The 22,226-nt window shown below is 44.8% G+C and overlaps 1 protein-coding gene across 6 annotated transcripts in view; it reads left to right on the forward strand.

The window, feature by feature from the left end:
• The window catches only part of LOC125463155 (protein TASOR 2-like), a 109,731-nt gene that overhangs the window by 43,132 nt on the left and 44,373 nt on the right, over positions 1–22,226 (forward strand). For all 6 annotated transcript variants that reach the window (XR_009447202.1, XM_048553985.2, XM_048553986.2 and 3 more), the window contains 7 exons: positions 958–1,058; positions 1,146–1,255; positions 6,324–6,396; positions 6,493–6,567; positions 7,584–8,576; positions 10,343–11,510; positions 21,430–21,907. Coding sequence is in view for 5 of the 6 variants with exons in the window: in XM_048553985.2 (XP_048409942.2) it covers positions 958–1,058; positions 1,146–1,255; positions 6,324–6,396; positions 6,493–6,567; positions 7,584–8,576; positions 10,343–11,510; positions 21,430–21,907 (2,998 nt within the window). In the remaining variant the exon portion in view is untranslated. The remainder of the gene's footprint in view (positions 1–957; positions 1,059–1,145; positions 1,256–6,323; positions 6,397–6,492; positions 6,568–7,583; positions 8,577–10,342; positions 11,511–21,429; positions 21,908–22,226) is intronic.

The raw sequence follows: 22,226 nt of genomic DNA on the forward strand, positions 1-22,226 counted from the left end.
TTTGACAAGTTTTTCATTCGGTATAAAGCTCTTTGAGATGTCTGGTAATTGTGAAAAATGCTAAATAAATGCAAGATAACCAGGTTTAGAGCTGGATGAACACAACAGGCCAAGCAGCATCATAGGAGCAGGAAAGCTGACGTTTTGGGCTTAAGAAGGGTCTAGGCCCAAAACTTTATGATGCTGCTTGGCCTGCTGTGTTCACCAGCTCTACACCTGTTATCTCAGATTCTCCAGCATCTGCAGTTCCTACTATCTCTGAAAAAAAATGCAAGTGATTTTTTAATATTAAAGTACATATTAGATTGTAATTAGACTACACTACTGAGCAAGGTGTAATGACTCCCTCTTGTGGAAAGTTGGTCCCCAATTCACACCAGCACCATGGACAATGAGGATAGTATCACAATTACCATTTTCAACCCATAGGTTGGAAAAGAACAAACCAGACTACTTGTTTCAACATTTTGATGGAGAATTCTTTTCCTTGGATTTGGAAAAAGCCACTTTCCATTTCACAAGACATGTTTGAGGAGCAGGGTCCAACTTCGGAGTCAGTTATCTCTGTCAGCCCCACTGTTGAGGCATCATGTTGAATGGTCTAGCAGTCATTGGGCATGAGCTATTTTGCCCCTATTTCTTATGCCCTTGTCTGCCCAGTTCCTTTAGCCTTCAAATTGCCATCTTGAAGTGGCTGATCAGAGACAATGTCAGATACCTCCATCCTGCCATCCCCACCAGCTCTCCTCTGTCCATGAAGCTCCAGTCTGTACAAGAAGAATTGCATGTTTGAGTGTAGATAAACTTCACAAAGTGCTGTGCAGTTTGTGAATGATTTGCAACAGAGAAGTGCCATGCAGATCGGCCTGTTGCATTTTCTGCAAAAGATAACATATTGATTATGCTTCACTTCTGCTAAGTATTAACATTTTTCATCTGCTGTATCTTTTTGCTTAGACCAACAAAGCTTGAAATTGAGTACATGATGAGTATTGGCGATCTACAAAGCAAACTACCTCAGGGTGTTTTTGAAAAAGAAAATTACAAATTTAAAGAAGGTAATTAAATTTGATCAGCGCCACATGTTAAGCTACACTAAGATGTTTGGCTGAAAAATTGATCTACTGTTTCTGCTTTTTCCTCAGTTTGCTTGGAAGGTTTATATTGCAGTTGGTATGAACTGGTGGCAGACTTAGAGAGAGGAGAAGCTACTTGGCTGGATCCTTTGATAAATAATTTGGAGGAAAAGAGGCTGGTAAGAGTTGGACACACTTGTGATCATTGTGTGCTGCAGGGATTTGGTTGTTCTCCACTTTGGATAGATAATGACAATTTCACCTCTGGGGATTTATGAGCTCTGATGGTGCTAATGTGTTGCAGGAGCGCTGCATTGCTGGAACTTTGATATTTCAAGTCAAATGTTCATCTGAAGCCCTGTTAGTTATTGGTATTAATTCTGTTTTATTGTATGCTAGTGGAAGGTATTAGGGTTTCACATGAGCACATATGAAGAGATGGCACGGTGGCTTGGCAGTTAGCACTGCCGCCTCACAGCACCAGATACCTGGGTGCCCTGGTTTTCTCCCAAAGATGTTCTTTGTCCATAGGTGGAGTAGTCATGCCAAATTGCCCATAGTGTCCAGGAGTAGGTGCATTAGCCAGGGGATATACAAGGATAGGGTAGAGGGATGAGTCTGTATGGGATGCTCTTAGAGAGTTGGTGTGGACTTGTTGGGCCGAATGGCCTGTCTCCACACTGTAGGGATACTAAGCAGACAGTTGTGACCATTGGCATCCTTGGAATGGAGTCCATTATTCAACTCCATAATGGAATTTTATCTTGAATTGCTAACAAAAAACATTTGACTTTTGTTGCAGTGCTCCTATAAGGGTCAGTACCTTTTAAAACTTGGTTTAATAATTTAAAGTTGCTTTAGGAAAGTACAGTCACTTGCGGAAATAATTTTGCGGCTGATTTAGAAAGGAGCTTGTCATGTTCCACACTGTCAGTTTTAAGAAAATATTTTATTCATTCATGGGTGTGGGCATCTCTGGCCAGGTCAGCATTTAAGTGTCAGCCAAGTTATTGTGGGTCTGGAGTCACATGCAGGTCAGACCAACAGTTTACTTTCCTAATGGACATGAGTGAACCAGATGGGTTTTTCTTGACAATGGTTTCATGATCATTTCCAGACTCTTAATTCCAGATTATTATTGAATTCAAATTCCACCATTTGCTGTTTCAGGATTTGGACCTGGGTCCCAATTCCATCCCCTATTCCCAATTCCTCCGCCTCCGCCGCATCTGCTCCCACGATGAGGCATTCCACTCCCGCATATCCCAGATGTCCAAGTTCTTCAAGGACCGCAACTCCCCCCCCCCCCCCCACAGCAGTCGAGAGCGCCCTTGACCACGTCTCCCGCATTTCCCGCAACACATCCCTCACACCCCGCCCCTGCCACAACCGCCCAAAGAGGATCCCCCTCGTTCTTTCACACCACCCGACCAACCTCCGGATACAACGCATCATCCTCCGACACTTCCGCCATCTACAATCCGACCCCACCACCCAAGACATTTTTCCATCCCCACCCTTGTCTGCTTTCCAGAGAGACCACTCTCTCCGTGACTCCCTTGTTCGCTCCACCCTGCCCTCCAACCCCACCACACCCGACACCTTCCCCTGCAACCGCAGGAAATGCTACACTTGCCCCCACACCTCCTCCTTCACCCCTATCCCAGGCCCCAAGATGACTTTCCATATTAAGCAGAGGTTCACCTGCACATCTGCCAATGTGGTATACTGCATCCATTGTACCCAGTGTGGCTCCCTCTACATTGGGGAAACCAAGCGGAGGCTTGGGGACCGCTTTGCAGAACACCTCCGCGCGGTTCGCAATAAACAACTGCACCTCCCAGTCGCAAACCATTTCCACTCCCCCTCCCATTCTTTAGATGACATGTCCATCATGGGCCTCCTGCAGTGCCACAATGATGCCACCCGAAGGTTGCAGGAACAGCAACTCATATTCCGCTTGGGAACCCTGCAGCCCAATGGTATCAATGTGGACTTCACCAGCTTCAAAATCTCCCCTTCCCCCACCGCATCCCAAAACCAGCCCAGTTCGTCCCCTCCCCCCACTGCACCACACAATCAGCCCAGCTCTTCCCCTCCACCCACTGCATCCCAAAACCAGTCCAGCCTGTCTCTGCCTCCCTAACCTGTTCTTCCTCTCACCCATCCCTTCCTCCCACCCCAAGCCGCACCCCCATCTACCTACTAACCTCATCCCACCTCCTTGACCTGCCCGTCTTCCCTGGACTGACCTATCACCTCCCCACCTATACTCTCCTCTCCACCTATCTTCTTTTCTCTCCATCTTCGGTCCGCCTCCCCCTCTCTTCCTATTTATTCCAGAACCCTCACCCCATCCCCCTCTCTGATGAAGGGCCTAGGCCCGAAACGTCAGCTTTTGTGCTCCTGAGATGCTGCTTGGCCTGCTGTATTCATCCAGCTTCACACTTTATTGTCTTGGATTCTCCAGCATCTGCAGTTCCCATTATCTCTCTCCCCAGGACATTACCTGGGCCTGGTTTCACTGTTTGGGGATTTTTGAACCGGGGATGTAGTTTAAAATTTAGGCCCAGGCCATTCAGGAGAGATGCTAGGAAACACTTCTACATAAAAAGAGTGGTGGAGATTTAGAACTCTCTTCCACAAATAGCAGTTGATGTGAAATCAGAGGTTAATTTTACTTCTGAGCTAGATAATTTTTTGTTAAGTAAAGGTATTAAGCGCTGTGTGTTAAAGGCAGGAAGTTAAAACACAGACCAATCATGACCTCCGTTGAAAAAAAGTACTGAAAGAACTGCGTATTCTGTAAATCAGGAACAAAAATATAGTTGCTGGAAAAGCCCAGCAGGCCTGGCAACATCTGTGAAGGGAAAAACACAGTTAATGTTTTGGGTCCAGTGACCCTTCCTCAGAACTCTCATTGAATGTTGGAACAGGTTTGAGGGGCTGAATATCATGCTCCTGCTGCTGTGTTTCCAGTGAGCCTGCCAACGTTTGTTTTTCAACCAGTGCCAGCCAACCAAACACAGATGCAGTGTTTCCTTATGATGCACCAGTTGAACAATTCTCCTGGAGGTGAGTAGCTTTAAGAGTGCCATAGGCTGCTTGTGGAATTAGGAGAGGTCCCTCCCCAGACACGAGACGGGGGCATCATAGCTACGGTACTGGATTGGACACTGCAGCTTGGGGAACTTGTGTCTCTGATCTGTCCTTACTTGCAGTCCCACTCTTCTCCCTGGTGGCTGATGGCAGGAGCCCAATGCACATTCTCAGAGCAAACCTCAGAGGCAAAGAGGTGGTTCCCACTGGTCTCCCACATTGCTCAACTGGAAATACAGGATGCAACAGAAGCAGTGAAAGAACGGGACAGTCCTGTACAACATGAGACAACTAGTCACCCTGCAGTTAGGGATGGACAATAAATGCTGGCCTAACCAGTGACACCGTTATCCCATTAATGAGTAAAACAAAAAGGCCGTGGACCTAAAGTTGTTGGCAAAAGATTGTGAAGTAAAGGGAAGGAAATGTTTTCTCCGGATCAGGATGCACCAGCTAAAGATACATTGGGCACTGACTCAAAGAATTTTGGAAGGGTGTTGGTCAGGGACTTGACGCTGTGGGACATTAGAGGGTAATGGTTAAGCAGGGATATGGGACTACTCCATTAACAGGCATGATGGGCTTTGTGGTCCCATTGTTGCCCGGATTTTCTATGATTCTGAATGTAAGATGAATGAAATGATTCAGTTCACATTGGGACCTCCAGGGCTGCACAGTGGCTCAGTGGTTAGCACTGGTGTCTCACTGTACTGGGGACCTGATTTCAGTTCCACCCTCAGGTGGCCTGTGGAGTTTACATATTCTCCTTGCGTCTACGTCCGTTCCTCCAACAGCCCAAAGTTGTGCAGGCAAGGTGAATTGGCCGTGCTAAATTGACCATTGTGTCCAGGGATATGCAGGTTAGGTGGATTGGCCATTATTATGGGATGTGCAGGATAGGTGGATTGGCCATTATGATGGGATGTGCAGGATAGGTGGATTGACCATGGGAAATGCAGGGGTTACAGGGATAGGGTCGGAGGGTGAGTCTGGGTGGGATGCTCTTTGGAGTGGACTCAATGGACTGAATGGCCTGCTTCCACACTGTAGGGATTCTGTGAAATTATTCAGCAGTGCTGACCAGACTGACAGTCATGTTCTGCTATTTTACTGAGAATGAAAATGCTGAATTCTGCTGATTGCCTTCATAAAGCACTCATTACTTGTGCAATTCAGTCTCTTGCCAAATAACTTCCAGGCCAAGGAGACTGGTGAAGGCAAGCACAGCAGACTTTTACACTATTATATTCCCTTTTCAAAATGGCATTAAGGATGTTGTGAAACTTGAAAGGGTTCAGAAAAGATTTTACAAGGATGTTGCCAGGGTTAGAGGTTTTGAGATCTGGGCAGAGGCTGGTGTATCACTGTACTGGGGACCTGGCTTCAATTCTACCCGCAGGGGAACTGCAGAGTTTGCATATTCTCTCTGCGTCTACATCACTTTCCTCCAACAGTCCAAAGTTAGGCCAGCCAGGTGAATTGGAGCATTGGAGACTGAGGGTTGAACTTGTAGAGGTTTATAAAATCATGAGGGGCATGGATAAGGTGAATGGCCAAGGACTTTTCCTCAGGGTGGGAATGTCTAAAAATTAGAGGGCGTAGGTTTAAGGTGTGAGGGGAAAGATTTAAAAGGGACCTTAGGAGCAACATTTTCATTCAAAGGGTGGTGCGTGTATGGTACGAGCTGTGAGAGGAAGCGTTGGAGGCTGACACAATTAGAACATTTAAAAGGCATCTGGATGGGTACATGAATAGGAACGGTTTAGAGGGATATGGGACAAGTACTGGCAAATGAGACTAAATTTATTTAGGATATCTGGTCAGTGTAGACAAGTTGGGCCGAAGGGTCTGTTTCCATGCTGTATATCTCTTTGACTATAAACAAACACAATGAGAAAAACCCATTTTCTCAGATGAGTTTCTGCAGAAGCTGCGCATTATCCCGTAACTATTCTGAATTGTCTGTAACTTATAGTTAAAGTTTTGGTGTTCTTTCTCTAAGATTTCTGGTATTTTTTGTTATATTCAAGATGCTGTCTAAATATAAGTCCTTGTTTATCTCGAGTAAGTTTTCAGTCCCCTTTTCCATGTTTGTGTGATTACACGCTTGAAATTTCAGTGGAATTCCTATGTTTGTTTTCTCTCCAGGCAGTTGTAAAGCACTTAAATGATCAGGGGCTACTCATATTGTTCAGCGATTCTGTTTCCAGTCCTACCAATGGTAAGGAAATAGAGAACGTGACAGTTAAATGTTTGAATAACTGAGTTAAGAAATTGTTCTGTTAGGATAATGTATATTTTCTTTCACATCATGTAGGAAGCAGCCAGACTGCTCACGATACAGTGCAGGCTGTGTTCATTTTCAAAACACCCAGAATTTCTCACCTCAAAGGTACCAACTCATTTTTGCTTTCTGTCTTTTGCTCATTATAACGCAGGTCAACCTTTTCTCTGCTCCTCAGGACCAACACTATTATTAAGCTCTTTGGGTGTGATGTTAAGCTTGCTGATAAACCCAATCTATTTTCATTTTCATTGAGTTGCCATTTGATCATTTTCGGTGAATGGTGTGCGTTTAAACATTCACTATCCACCTGAGACAGGATATAAATGAAGACCTTTTGTTCTTTCCCCTGAATAATCACCCACTGCTTTTCTGGAAACATTGCTTCATGCAGTGCATCTGAGCAGCTACCATTCCTCACCCTTGACTTATGTAAGTAATGGCTCCCTCACCTATGAGACAGTGAGAACTGGTTGACCTTTGAACTATAGGAAGATATTGCAGTCCTGCCTAATGCTACCCCTGCTTATTCCCTGCACTTTCCAATTAAGGTTAATGGTTTACAATGTAAGAAGCCATGACTGATATTCCATCCCCTGCTAGGTGACCAGAATAGTTGCGGAAACTGTTGTTGGCTGCAACTGGCATGAAGGGGCCTTTAAGTATGTTCGAGGGTGAGAGATTTTTAATCTGTAAGGGAATTGAGTGTTGTGGGGACAAGGCAGAAATGTGGAGTTGAGGATTATCAGATCAGCTGTGATCTGACTGAATTGAGGGGAAGCACTGATGGGCTGAATGATATGCTTCTGCCGCTATGTCTTCACGTCTAAGCTGAGTTTTGCCTTGACTAACTGAGCCAGTGGGGGCGCTGTTTGTGGAGTGCTCCAAAAAAATTGCTGTGTCCTGATTGGCACATAAGCAGGTATATAGACCAATGGATATCTGAGGAGGTACAGAAGTGTATGCAAGCATTTAGATAACTATGAGATGAATGTGTTGTTTTCAGCTACTTGAATTTCTCATTAATAGGTTCCCAAAAACAATGCAGAATGTATTAAACATTGAGATGTTGATGATATGTTTGTCGTACTTTTGATTTAATGTAGCTTTTTCTCATAATGCAGAAACAAATCGGGTGATACGCACACTTTCCCAGAATAGGATAACTCAGGTGCTTCCTGGTTATACTTACGCTGTGACCACAGGTCTGACATCCACAGACACACCGGCAACTCCATGGAACAAAGTGGTTGAGGATCAACTTGTGGAATATTTCAAAATGACTCCAAAGCAGTCCACACAAACAAGTGTCGCTGTAGGCAATCATTCCCTAATTTCTGTGGGGGCACGGCCAAACAAAGGACAGCCGCCAATTCCTGGACACTCCCAGCAAACCAGACTTTCCCAACTCATCCCTTACTTTGCTGACCCTGCAAGCTACTCACTTCCTGTGTCGAGGGTCTTGAAACTTAAGAGGAATGCCCTCAAGCTTTGCCACAACTCTGGTGGCAGGCCCAAGGTCTTGTGCCATTCTGGTATCTCAGAACCGCAGCCCCCTAATGCTGGGATCCGACGGGTGAAGAGGGCATCAAGAGTCAAAAAAGTTCAAGGAAAAGATGCCCTGCCGGTGAGCTTGCCAGTGCCAAGTGTGCCTTCTCAGCCTGGGATAAGAGTAAAGTCCATGCTGCAGAGCCAAGCAAGTGGTGAACCAGGCAAGACAGTGGGAAGAGTTAACTCGATCAGCAAACCAAATGCGGTGAGCAAAGTCTCAAACAGAGCAAAAAGGAAGCCAGCTAAAGCTCTGCATACCAGTGCATTGAATAAACCGGACACTATCCTCGCAAGCCCCGATCGAGCTGTCAGCAGCAAAACAGCTGGCACCACCTCGGCGAGTTTGGGATATTCCACAAGATCTACTTTAAATAGTAAAAGGACCCTATTGCAGTCAGCCAAAGGTTTCCCTACAGAAACACCCGCCCCACTCGAGGTGAACACAGAGAAACTGAAAGCTGCCACTGTGCTCTCTCAAACCTGTGCAGCAGGAAGAGCAGACAGCAGCTGCATGGACACTGAGATGACTGTGTTGGATAAGGTGCCGAGCCAATGCACTGATACTGGTAAGGGAAACTTCAAATATCCCACCACTGCCAAAAAGCACAGGGGACAGCATTGCACTCCGGTTACATTTCGGTTCTTTTGTGCTAACAATGAATTTAGAACATTGTCTCTCATGAACTTGGGAGGCATATGAAAGAAGGAACAGTTACATACATGCAAAATCATTACTTTATTCAGCATGTATGGCCTGGTCACCAATAATAACAGGGGTTGCTCTCTCATTAAAGAGAGGCAGTGGGTGGTCATTTAACCTGAGGATCACCACACCTCGAGGCAAGGGTGACAAGGAGATTCCTTCATGGTAGCCTCAGCAACTGTAAGAACCACATACTATTGGCCTTACTGACCTGCCACCCAGCTAACTGACCTGGTTATCACTTCAATTAATCATGATCCAACTCACCAAAAAAAGGTCCGCAGAGATAGTGTGAGTGAATGTCTTCCTCACTCAAAAATCTGAAATCTGATATTAGAGTCAGTGTCTTATTATATTAATATCACCTGCTTTTCCTTTTTTGTTTTTTTTCTGTGTTTAGAATCAGAATGCAGACAGAATGTCTCTGTCTCTGTAGGGGTCAGAAATCTTGAAGCCATCTTCAGCTGTTTGCCAAGGAGAACAACTGATCTGTTTATATAGCACCTTTTTAATATAATGAGGTGTTCCAGAGACCACAAAATTTGATATTAAGCCTCATAGAGAAATGGTGGGGCAGGTAACCAAAAGCTTGCTCCAGGAGTTGAGTTTTAAGAATACCTTAAAGGAGGAAAGAGAGAATAAGTTAGACAGAGAGGCTGTTATAGTCCAGGCAGCTGAAGCCACAACCCTCAGAAGGTAGATTCATTAAAATTGGGGAAGTTCAAGATCAGAATCGGAGGAGCACAGAGGGGATTTGGGACTGGAGATGATTAGAGGTTGGGGATGGATGAGGCCATGGAGGGTATTTGAAAACAAAGATGAGAACTCTAAGATGAAAGCAATGCTTCCTTAGGAACCAGTGTATGTCGGTGAGTACACTGGTGATGGGCAAATAATATTTGTTGTGAGTTTGGACATGGGCAGCAAAGGTGTGGATGACCAAATTTAGAACCTGTAAGGCTGACGAATCGAGTCTGAAGCATGGATGAGGGTTTTGCAGTGGATGAACTGACGCAGGGACAGGCTCAGATAATGTTATGGAGAGGTTGTTAGGTAGTCTGGTTTTTGGTTCTAAACACTGTCATAGAATCCCTACAGTGTGAGGGAAGGCCATTTGGCCCATTGAGTCACACTGACCCTCCAAAGGCCAGTCCACCCAAACTTCCTTGCATTTCCCATGGTTATTCCACCTAGCCTGCACACTGTGGGCAATTTAGCATTAGTCCACCTAACCTGCACATCTTTGGATTGTGGGAGGAATCTAGAACACCCGGAAACTCAACACAGACAGTCACCCAAGGGTGGAATTGAACTCCGGGCCCCTGGTGCTGTGAGGCAGCAGAGCTAACGACTGAGCCACCGTGCCAACCCTCAGGATTCAGGATCAAATATGAATCATATTTCATTCAGCTTTGGACAGTTGCCAAGACAGGATGATGCCACTTTCGAGTAGGTCACTGTCAAACCTAGACTGTGCATGGTGATAGACCCAAATGTTTCAGACAGTTACCCAAACAGGAAAGAAGAGTGTGTGGTCTTTCCTGCTTCCTCTTGCATGATACTGTTGCGTAGTTATACGTACGGTTACCCACTTAACCTATTGCAACTGACTTTTCGTAAACCTGTCAGTTTGTGTTACAGGAGTAAATACGCAGCAGGTTTCGCGGTATGGCGTCTGCACCTGGAACATTGTAGGAAACGTCTCTGATAATGAGCCTGCCTCCCTGCAGTCTCTATCCTTGTGTGATGGTTTATGTTTGTTACAAGAGAAGAAAATTCCAGAGTTGGAAAGGCAGGCATCACAGGAAGGTGTCGACAACAAACTGGGGCAAACAGACGCACTAAATATTCTCGCTGACCTCGCAATTAATTCTGCTATCGCGACAGTACCGACCTCTCAGCAGCACAGCACTTTGACGATGCATCAGGCGTCTGTTACTTGTGCCGCCAATGGGAACACATCTGTTGGGAGCAGTGAGCAATTAAATCATTGCTCTAATTTGCTTGACAAACTCAGTGATTGTTTACCGAATACAGAATTAAAGGTACAGAGCATCATGTCGATGGCAGCAGAAAACCACCAAGAAGGTGGTAGAGAAGCCTCTGAAAATTGGCTGCCCCTGCCTTCTGCATCATCAAGTTCAGAGGGTCTTCCTACCGCAGCCCCAGCTTTCGCTGAGCTTGAAACCACCAGGATGCCTAAACCTCAGTCTCGTGTTGCTAGAGATACTGCCTACCGATCCTCAGCCACTCCCCGCACGTCTCACCCCTTGGGAGACCATTCGTATTCTCGGCCACCGAGGCATAGCGAGCCCGTGTGTTCAGCTGTTGCTAACTCTGTGCCAACCGAGAGCGAGCCTGGGATGTGTCAGTACATGTCGCAGCATGGAAAGAATGAGAGGAGAGACTCGGCTGTGTTGGATTTGCAAAACGCAAGCCGTATCTCACAGTCACAGACTGATTTTGGCTCCAAAGATGAGGAAAGAACATTAGTCGGAAGAGTGCTACCTTTCAGACGTGAAGACCCATGTGAGACGAATGATACAAACACGGTGTCAGCTCCAGAAGAGCTGAAGAATAATGGTGCATTGGGAAGATATAGCCAGGTTGCTGATTTTACTGTTGCTGATTCATCGCAGTGCAGGTTTTATGAAGAGTTCCAATGCTCTCGCTGCATATATGAGGAAAAGGACACTATGAAGGTGACATTTGAATGGAAAGGACCATACTTGTACCAGTGGGACAGCAAATATACAAACGATTCACTGGAGAAATCTGTGAATCGGGCTTTACATGGGTAAGTTGTTTATCGCCTTCAGATATGAAGATGTTAATGCCACTACGATTTTCAGTTGTGTTTGATTTTGACTTACAGAAGTCTGTTTATGCCCTTAGTGGGAAAAGATTCCCACCACTTCCCAGCAAGCTCATTTAGGAACACTGGAGTAGGGGTAGGCCATTGTGGGATTGTGTCCAATAATGACCGAGATCAGTGACTTGAAAATAACTTCTTTATTGAGCATCTGCATAGCACAGTTTCAGGCAACGATGGAATCCAAAGTGCAACTTTATAGTGATAATGGGAACTGCAGATGCTGGAGAATCCAAGGTAATAAAGTGTGGGGCTGGATGAACACAGCAGGCCAAGCAGCATCTCAGGAGCACAAAAGCTGACGTTTCGGGCCTAGACCCTTCATCAGAGAGGGGGATGGGGTGAGGGTTCTGGAATAAATAGGTGGAGAGGGGGAGGCGGACCGAAGATGGAGAGGAAAAGAAGATAGGTGGAGAGTAGAGTATAGGTGGGGAGGTAGGGAGGGGATAGGTCAGTCCAGGGAAGACGGACAGGTCAAGGAGGTGGGATGAGGTTAGTAGGTAGGAAATGGAGGTGCGGCTTGGGGTGGGAGGAAGGGATGGGTGAGAGGAAGAACAGGTTTGTCCAGTTTGTCCCCTCCCCCCACTGCACCACACAACCAGGCCAGCTTTTCCCCTCCCCCCACTGCATCCCAAAACCAGCCCAGCCCTGTCTCTGCCTCCCTAACCTGTTCTTCCTCTCACCCATCCCTTCCTCCCACCTCAAGCCGCACCTCCATTTCCTACCTACTAACCTCATCCCACCTCCTTGACCTGTCCATCTTCCCTGGACTGACCTATCCCCTCCCTACCTCTCCACCTATCTTCTTTTCTCTCCATCTTCGGTCCGCCTCCCCCTCTCTCCCTATTTATTCCAGAACCCTCTCCCCATCCCTCTCTCTGAAGAGTCTAGGCCCGAAACGTCAGCTTTTTTGCTCCTGAGATGCTGCTTGGCCTTCTGTGTTCATCCAACTCCACATTTTATTATCTTGCAACTTTATAGTGTCCTCTTTTATCCACAGTTTTTACTTGCGTTAAAATTTTCACACAATGTTGGCACATAGTTGTATCTGTTGTACACAAGTTTGCATGACATCTGTCCTGGAGAAGCAGGAGATGGTTTAAGCACTTGCTAAATGCTGGCTGTTAGTCCTGACAGGGTTAGAATGTCTGTTGGGTCTGTGCTTGCAAAACTAAGAGGTGTTAGTCCTTTTGTTTTTAAAGTTAGTAATGTAAGTAAAAATATTGGACCTTTATGATCTAAATAAGTGATAAATTATATGTGTACTAAATAAAAGCATACAGAATATTAAATTGATCTCCCGCAGCTGGGTCGTGAGATGTCATTTACTATTGCTGGCTTTGATAGTTCTCACACGTTCATTCATGTAGTTTCACAAAGTGCTGTTTTGTTAGGAAGTTTCTTGAAGAAGGTAATGGCCTTATTTTAAGTGTATTTAAATGTATAAATCCATACATTAGTACAAGATGTTGTGGCCATTTCAGAGACATGGATAGAGCAGGGTCAGGAATGGATGTTGCAGGTTCCAGGGTTTAGATCTTTCATTAAGGTCAGGGAAGGTGGTAAAAGAGGGGGAGGTGTGGCTTTGTTAGTTAAGGACAGTATAACGGTGACTGAAAGAACTTTCGATGAGGACTCGTCTACTGAGGTTACCGAGGGAAGGTTTGTCACTGAGTCAGTATGGGTGGAAGTTAGGAACAGCAAGGGAGCAGTCACCTCATTGGGGGTTTTCTACAGACCCCCAAATAGCAGTAGGGAGATCGAAGAACTCATACGCCGGCAGATTGTTGAAAAGTGCAAACGTAGCAGGGTTGTTGTTATGGGTGACTTCAACTTTCCCAATATAGATTGGAACCTCCTTAGTGCAGATGGTTTGGATGGAGCCGTTTTTGTCAGGTGTGTTCAGGAAGGTTTCCTTACTCAGTATGTGGACAGGCTGACGAGGGAGGAGGCCATTTTGGATTTGGTGCTCGGCAATGTGCCAGGACAGGTGTCAGACGTCGCAGTGGGGTGAGCACTTTGGTGATAGTGACCACAACAGCCTCACATTTACCATAGCCATGGAAAGGGAAAGGAGCAGTTACCAGGGGAAGATATTTAACTGGGGAAAAGGAAACTATGACGCTATCAGACAGGAGTTGGGAAGTACAGATTGGGAGCAATTGTTCCACAGACAGGGCACAGCAGACATGTGGAGACTGTTTAAGGAGCAGTTGTTGCGAGTGATGTATAAATTTGTTCTTCTGAGACAGGTAAGAGGGGTAAGGATAAGGAGCCTTGGATGACAGGTACAGAGGTGCTTCTTGTCAAAAAGAAAAAGGCAGCGTACGTAAGGTGGAGGAAGCAAGGGTCTAGCACAGCTTTAGAGGATTACAGGCTTGCTCGGAAGGAGCTCAAAAGTGGACTGTGGAGGGCCAGGAGGGGGCATGAAAAGGCTTGGCAGGAAGGATTAGGGAGAACCCAAAGGCATTTTACTCATACGTGACGAATAAGGGAATGATCAGGGAGAAGGTAGGACCGATCAGGGATAGCGTAGGGAATGTGTGCGTGGAGTCTGAGCAGATAGGAGATGCCCTAAATGAGTTTTGAGAACTTGGAGGAGCAGGGAAACAGGTTTGAACAGATCAAGATTGAGGAAGTTGATGTGCTGGAAATTTCGGCAAACATTAAGATTGATAAGTCCCCAGGGCCATACCAGATTTATCCTAGGTTGCTCCAGGAAGCGAGAAAGGAGGTCGCTAAGCCACTGGCAAAGATCTTTGCTTCCTCACTCTCCATGGGATTCGTACCGGAAGATTGGAGGGAGGCAAATGTTGTTCCTCTTTTCAAGAAAGGGAATAAGGAAAGCCCTGGAAATTACGGGCCAGTCAGCCTTACATCTGTGGTCAGCAAGGTTTTGGAAAGAATTCTGAGGGATAGGATTTATGACTATTTGGAAAAGCATAGCGTGATTAAAGGGAGTCAGCATGGCTTTGTGAGGGGCAGGTCATGCCTCACAAATCTTATTGAGTTCTTTGAGGAGGTCACGAGACAGATTGACGAGGGTCGAGCAGTGGATGTGGTGTACATGGAGTTCAGCAAGGCATTTGATAAGGACCCCCACGGCAGGCTCATTCATAAAGTCAGGAGGTATGGGATACAGGGTGATTTCGCTGTCTGGATTCAGAATTGGTTGGCTGACAGGAGGCAGAGAGTGGTTGTAGATGGTAAGTATTCTGCTTGGAGGTCAGTGCTGAGTGGTGTCCCGCAGGGCTCTGTTCTTGGGCCTCTGCTCTTTGTAGTTTTTATAAATGACTTGGATGAGGAGGTTGAGAGGTGGGTTAGTATGTTTGCTGATGACACAAAGGTTGGAGGTGCCGTTGATAGTATCGAGGGCTATTGCAGGCTTCAGCGAGACATTGACAGAATGCAGAGCTGGGCTGAGAAATGGCAGATGGAGTTCAACCTGGATAAATGCGAAGTGATGCATTTTGGAAGGTCGAACTTAAATGCTGATTATAGGCAGGATTCTCGGCAGTGTGGAGGAACAGCGGGATCTTGGTGTACAAGTGCATAGCTCCCTCAAAGTTGCCACCCAAGTGGATAAGGTTGTTAAGAAAGCATATGGTGTTTTGGCTTTTATTAACAGGGGGATTGAGTTTAAGAGCCGCGAGGTTATGCTGCAGCTCTCCAAAACCCTGGTGAGACCACACTTGGAATATTGTGTCCAGTTCTGGTCGCCTTATTATAGGAAAGATGTGGAGGCTTTGGAGAGGGTGCAAAGGAGGTTTACCAGGATGCTGCCTGGACTGGAGGGCTTGTCTTACGAGGAGAGGTTGACTGAACTTGGACTTTTCTGTCTGGAGAGAAGGAGGAAGAGAAGTGACCTGATCGAGGTGTACAAGGTAATGAGAGGCATGGATAGAGTCGATAGCCAGAGACTTTTCCTCAGGGCAGGATTGACTGCCACGAGGGGTCATAGTTTTAAGGTGTTAGGAGGAAGGTAGAGAGGAGACGTCAGAGGAAGGTTCTTCACCACAGAGTTGTGAGCACATGGAATAGTTTGCCGTTGGTAGTCGTGGAAGCGGAGTCATTAGTGACATTTAAGCGACTGCTGGACATGCACATGGACAGCAGTAAATTGAGGGGAATGTAGGTTATTTTATTTTTGGATTAGGATTATTCCACAGCACAGCATTGTAGGCCGAAGGGCCTGTACTGTGCTGTACTTTTCTATGTTCTATGTTCTATGATAGTCCTAAATAAGAGTTAGAAATAGGTAGTACAGCATGATAGAAGTAAGTAGTGTACAAGGAAATTTCAAAGAGATGAAGAACAGCAGACTGTAGGGACATTCTGGTGAGGAAACTGTTTGATGTCCTGCAGCCTAGTTGGGTCCCGAGTGACAGTGGCTAAGGACTAATTAGTATTATAAACTTCCCATTGTTTCAGGTGAGCTATGGAGACACAATAGCGGGGATAGCATTGTTTTGAGTAGATTACAGCATTAACACTTATTCAGGGGTGGCCTGAAACAAGTCTAAAAGGCTGCTTGCTGCATGGGGCCAATAAGAATTGAAAGGTATAAAGAAACAGTGATGGGTTGGAAGGGATGTTTATCTTGTACTACAAAAACACTGATTTATGAATGTGTAAGTGGAAATGCAGTATAGTATACATAGAGCACTTGTGAGTGAGTTAGTAAAGAGAACAATAATACAATATCTTATACCAATGAGCCCCTCAAGCCTGTCCCGACATTCTGGATCACAGCTGATCATCTACTTTCAATCCTGTTCCCATATCCCTTTGATATCATTAACAACTAGAAATCCAACAATCTTTCTCTTAAACTTTATAACTTTAAACTTTATTTCTACAGTCTTTTGGAGAATTCTAAAAGTCCACACCCTCTCAGAGAAGACTCCTTCTTAATCTCAGTCCTAAATGTGTGTCGTTTGTTCTGAGACTGGGTGCCTTGGGTCTGGATCTCACAGCCAGGTGAAACATTCTATCTATTCCTTTAAGAATTTTGTAAACCTCATTTGTGCTCCCCAGTCTTCCTTCATGGGACATCCCCACCATTCCATGGACCAGCCTGGTACGCCCCACTTGTGGCAAGTACATCCTTCTTCAGGCAAGGGTACCAGACCTACACACACTACTCTGGGTGCAATATCATTAGTATTTTATACAGTTAAAGAAAAACTTCTTTGGGGCTGTAATCAAATTCTGTTGCAGTAAGGGTGAATGTTCCATTTTCCTTCTGGCTTGTTTGTTATACTTGCATGTTAGATTTCAATGACTTATGATTAAGGACACATAGGCTCCTGTGGACATCGACTCTTTCCAATCTTTCAGGAAATATTCTACATTTAGTTCCTCCTACTTAAGTACATGACCCCACACTTAGCCCCATAATATTCCAGCTACCATGTGCTTCCTCAATCATTGAGTCTGTCTACATTTCCCTAAATCTTCCTCACAACTCTTATTCCCACCAAGTTTTGTATCGTCTGCAAACATGGAAATATTACAATTGATCCCCACATAAAAATCATTGATATATGTTGTGAACAGCTAGGATCCAAGCCTTAATTGTTGCAGCAACCCACCGGTCACAACCTGCCAACATAGGAATGACCCAGTCATGCTTGCTTTCTGCCTATTAACCAACTCTCTCCATCCATGCTCTTATTTTACTTCCTATCCCATGTGCGTTAGTTTTATTTACTATACTCCTATGTGGTACCACTGGAGCCACTGAGTCCTTCTTATTGACATTACTAGTAACCTTTTCCAAATACACTCAGGCTTGTCACACATGATTTTTCCTTAATAAATTCATGTAAACTCTGTCTCATGAGGCAATCATTTTCTAAATATCAAGTAACTGCATCCCTTATAATAGATTCTAATATTTTCCCCACTGCTGACATCAGGCTAAAAGATCTCTAGTTCCCTGTTTTCTCTGGCCCTCACTTCTTGAATGATAATTTGCAGCCTTCCAATCTGCAGACTTCAGTGCAGAATTAATAGAATTATGATGTCACCAATGCACCCACTATTTCTTTAGTCATCTCTTAACAGCCTCTGGGGTGAAGGCCAATGTTTCTTGTAGATTTGTCAACTTTGAGTCCCATTAATTTCTCCATAGCTACTTTATTTTTAAAATACGGACTTCTCTCAGTTTCACACCTTGTATCTCGATCATTTCAGGAACGTCTTGTATCTTGCTCTTTGAAGACAGACTCAAAGTACTTGCTCAGCTTCTCTATCATTTCTCTTTCTGCTGTTATAAACTATCCTATCTCTGCCTGACATGCGTTTCCCTTTATTAATCTTTTCTATTTATATACCTACAGAAGGTTTTACAATCCGTTTTTAGTTCATCTTTTTACATTCCTGTTCTATTCTTCCTGTACATCAATTTCTTTACCTTATTTGAATTCTAAAATACTCCCAAAGCTCAAGCTTACAAGTTTTTTTTGGAAAATTCGTAAACCTTTTGATCTAATACTATTTTTAACTTATCCTGTTCTATATTCTATTCTTCCGATTGGTAGTACTCTCTCTCAAATATCCTGATCCTGTCCCGTAGTATCAGCACTACCCCACCTTTTTCCCTTTGCACATCCCTCCTAAATGTCAAATATCCTTTAGTATTCAGTTCCTAGTCTTGGTCACACTGTGGCCATGTCTCTTACTAGTGCCATCAATTTCCCATTCTAGTTGTGAATGCTGCATACGTTATGATCAGCAATTTGACCCTGGTTGATGTTTGATGAATATGAAGCTGAATGAACCCCAAAGGAGCAGTGACCATGTATGATAGAATTCACCCTGCAGTTTGAGGGGGAGAAGCTGGAATCAGATGAAGCAGTATTACAGTTTTGTAAAAGTAATTACAAAGACATGATGGAGGAGCTGACCAGAGTTAATTGGAAGGGAGCCTAGCAGGGAAGATGTTGGTGCAGCAATGGCTGGGTTTCCGCAGGTAATTTGGGAGACACAGCAGAAATTCATCTTGAGGGCAAAGAGGACGAGGCAAGCATGGCTGACCAGGCAAATCAGGAACTGCAAAAAGCAAGGAGAAAGCATATGATGTAATGAAGATTAGTGAGAAGCCAGAGGCCTGGGAAGCCTTTAAAAACCAGCAGAGGAATAAATTGGGGAGACGATGAAATATGAGCGTAGGCTAGTTTAATAATACAAAAGAAGAATTTTTTTAGATACTTTTAAAGGTAAGAGAAAGGCAAGAATGGATATTGGGACTGCTGGAAAATGAGACAAGAGAATTAGTAATGAGAAAAAAGGAAATGGCGAAGGAACTGAACAAGTACTTTGCATCAGTTTTCACTGTTGAAGATACCAGCAGTATTCCAGAACTTTAAGAGACTCAGCGGGCAGAGGTGAGTGTAGTGGCCAACACAAGGGAGAAGGTGCTGGGGGAGCTGAAAGATCTGAAGGTGGATAAATCATCTGGACTGGATGGGCTATAGCCCAGAATTCTGACGGAGATAGCTGAGGAGTTTGTAAAGGCATTCATGGCGATTCTCCAGGCAGTAGTGGAGCCAGGGAGGGTGCACAAGGACTGGAAAATGACTAGTTTAAGAAGGGAGGAGGCAGAAAACAGGAAACAATAGGTCACTTAACCTGACCTCAGTTGTTTGTAAGCTTTTAGAGTCCATTATTATGGATGAGAGTGTAGAATACTTGGAAGTGAATGGAAAATTAGGAAGGCTTTTTCAAAGGGAAGTCATGCCTAACAAATCTGTTAAAATTCTTTGAGGAGGTGACAAACAATTATACAAAGACCCAGTGGATGTGATCTGTTTGAATTTCCAGAACGCCTTTGACAAGGTGCCACACGGGAGACTGCAACAAAACAGAAGAACCCATGGTGTTAGGAGCAAGGTACTGGCATGGATAGAGGATTCACTGGCCAGTGGAAGGCAGAGAGAGTGGGGATAATGGGGTCTTTTTTGGCGACTAATCGAGTTCCAAAGGGATCTGTGTTGGGACCCTAACTAATCACGTTATACATTCATAATCCAGACAAAGGAGCTGAGGGCTCTTTTGCAAAGTTTGCAGAAAACACAAAGATCGGTGGAGGAACAGGTAGTGTTGAGGAAGCAGGGAGTCTGCAGAAGGACTTGGAAAGGCTAAAAGTGGCAGATAGAATAAAATATGGAAAAATTTGAGGTTATAAACTTTATTAGAAGAATAGAGCCATGACAATTTTCTAAACGGGGAAAGGTTTTGGAAATTTGAAGCACAGTGGGAGTTGGGAGACCTAGTCAGGACTCTCAAGGTTAACATACAGGTTCAGTAGACAACTAGAAAAGCAAACACAATGTTTATGTATCTTAAGTTCTAATGGTCTTATTTTTGCTGCTTTCCATTTACATTTGCAGTGCCTACTGCAACCAGCTTTGTTTTTATGGTGTCTGTATTCTGATTATGGTTTCCACCCCTCAGGCAAGTTATTTAAAACAACAGCAGTAGCAGTAGAAAATGTCCTTTTTCAGTTCCCACCGGACACTGGACCAGTGTCAATAACACAGGTGTCTAAAGACCTCTCTCGTGGGCCAATTTTTCATCCAACCTGATCGTTCACTTATTCTTTCAGTCTTTACATTTTACTAGCAAAGGGTTATTGGGAGTAATCCTGAGATGATTGCCTTCACGGTTCTACATTTCAGTCTCATGTCTAGCCCCTTAAATTTCCAAGATCTCATTTCTCTTTCTGCCTTTGTTGGTGCTAGTGGGGACCAAGAGTTTGTCCCCAACTCTTCCACGTTCCCCAAAAGAATGTCCTGCAGCCATTCTATGATCCTGACATCAGGGACACAACACACTGTCCTGGAGGTCATGTCTACAGCCAATGAAGTAGCATTTTATTCCCTATTAATAGAATCGCTTAGTATTATTGCGCTTCCACTCTTGGCTCATCCAACTCAAACAGCTAGATCATTCGCAGTGCCGCAAGCTTGGGTCTTGCGGCATTACTCTGACAAGCCAGTGCCTTAGTGGAAATAACAAGGAGTAGAGCTGAATGAACACGGCAGGCCAAGTAGCACCAGAGGAGTGGGAAAGCTGACGTTTCGGGCCTAGACCTAGACATTTCTGAAGAAGGGTCTAGGCCCGAAACGTCAGCATTCCCACTCCAATGGTGCTGCTTGGTCTGCCGTGTTCATCCAGCTCCACACCTTGTTATCTCAGATTCTCCAGCATTTGCAGTTCCTACTATCTGTGAAACAGCCTTTGTGGAAAACTGGCTGGTGTGTGTGAGAAACTCAGCAGATTCCAACACTATCTGCCTGGACTTACTGGTGTTACCCATTGCCTCTCTGCCTGCATGCTCCTATTGTGTGGCCTGACCACTTTATTAAACATGTTATCCACATAGGTGTCAGCTCTGTGGATACACTGCAGTGATGCCAACTGCCCCTTGGATATTGTGGGGTGAGGAGGTATTTCGTGTCATCAAATTCGTCACGGGGAGAGCACGTTTTTAAAAAGAAGACGTCCAGAGTGCCTAATACAGACAATATTGCTGCCAAATGTCCTGAATAAACAGACATCCCCAATAAACGGGAAAGCCAGCTGGAAGTGCTGCAAAGTATGCATATCCCATTAAAATCAGGTCAGGACTGGACAGGTTTCTTGAATGGGAAAGTGATGTAACACATCAAATATTAGGTTCACTCCACACTGAGGAAACTTGAGAGATTGGAGGTGCAGGATTCTACAGAAGAGAAGTCCGATAATTGTGCTTGGGAATCCTTGGGAATACCTTTAGTTTCTCTTCCTCTACTTGATAATACTTTTGCCCATCTGACCCTTTCCTTTTACCCCTTAGGCCTTGGGATCCGACTATCCAAGAGACCATGAAGGAAGTGAAGCTTATTCTTCACATGTGGATCGGGCTGTTTTATACCAAGTCTAGTGAGATGCTGCAGACCTCGATAAGGCAGGTACAGGAACACTATGGGACTCCAAAACCTGCTGCAGAAGATTTGCATACAGAACCAGCTGCAGTGGGACAGCCATCTTTCAATGGAAGTGGTTCTGAGTTGGCAGCTTCAGAAAAACAGCAGTCAGCAGAAATAGTCATCTCGTCCGTGATTAAGAGGATTGAGAAGAAATCAAATCTCGTCACTTCTTGTGCTGGCCGTGCACCATTTTATAGCGAAACAGCCCCTTGTGTCACTTCTCAACCAGATGCAGACCATCCCCTGGGTGGTGAAAGTGAAATCAATAATGATAACACACAGGACTCAGAATCCCTAGGTTCCAGTGGTGGTCTTGCACAGTGTGCGCACATCTCTTCTGGAAAGGTGAGTACTCCTGCTACTGGCAGAGGTTACATACAGCTGCTTTCTAGATATGACTTGGAAGTTATTGCTTTGTAGTAAGGGACTATATTTCGTATAATTCCATTTTTACTGCACAGCGATCACTCAGCTCATGTTGTCAACCCTGCCTGTCCAAATGAGCAAATCATTTAGGACCAGTGTCCCATGTTCTTTCCATAACCCGACATATATTCTTCCTTTTAAGGTAACAATCTAATTCCCTTTTGACAGTCTCAATTGTACTTGGGGCGGCATGGTGGCTCAATGGGTAGCACTGTAGCCTCACAGCGCCAGAATCCTG

This window comes from Stegostoma tigrinum, chromosome 25 (assembly GCF_030684315.1).
Source record: "Stegostoma tigrinum isolate sSteTig4 chromosome 25, sSteTig4.hap1, whole genome shotgun sequence".
Lineage (NCBI taxonomy): Eukaryota > Metazoa > Chordata > Chondrichthyes > Orectolobiformes > Stegostomatidae > Stegostoma > Stegostoma tigrinum.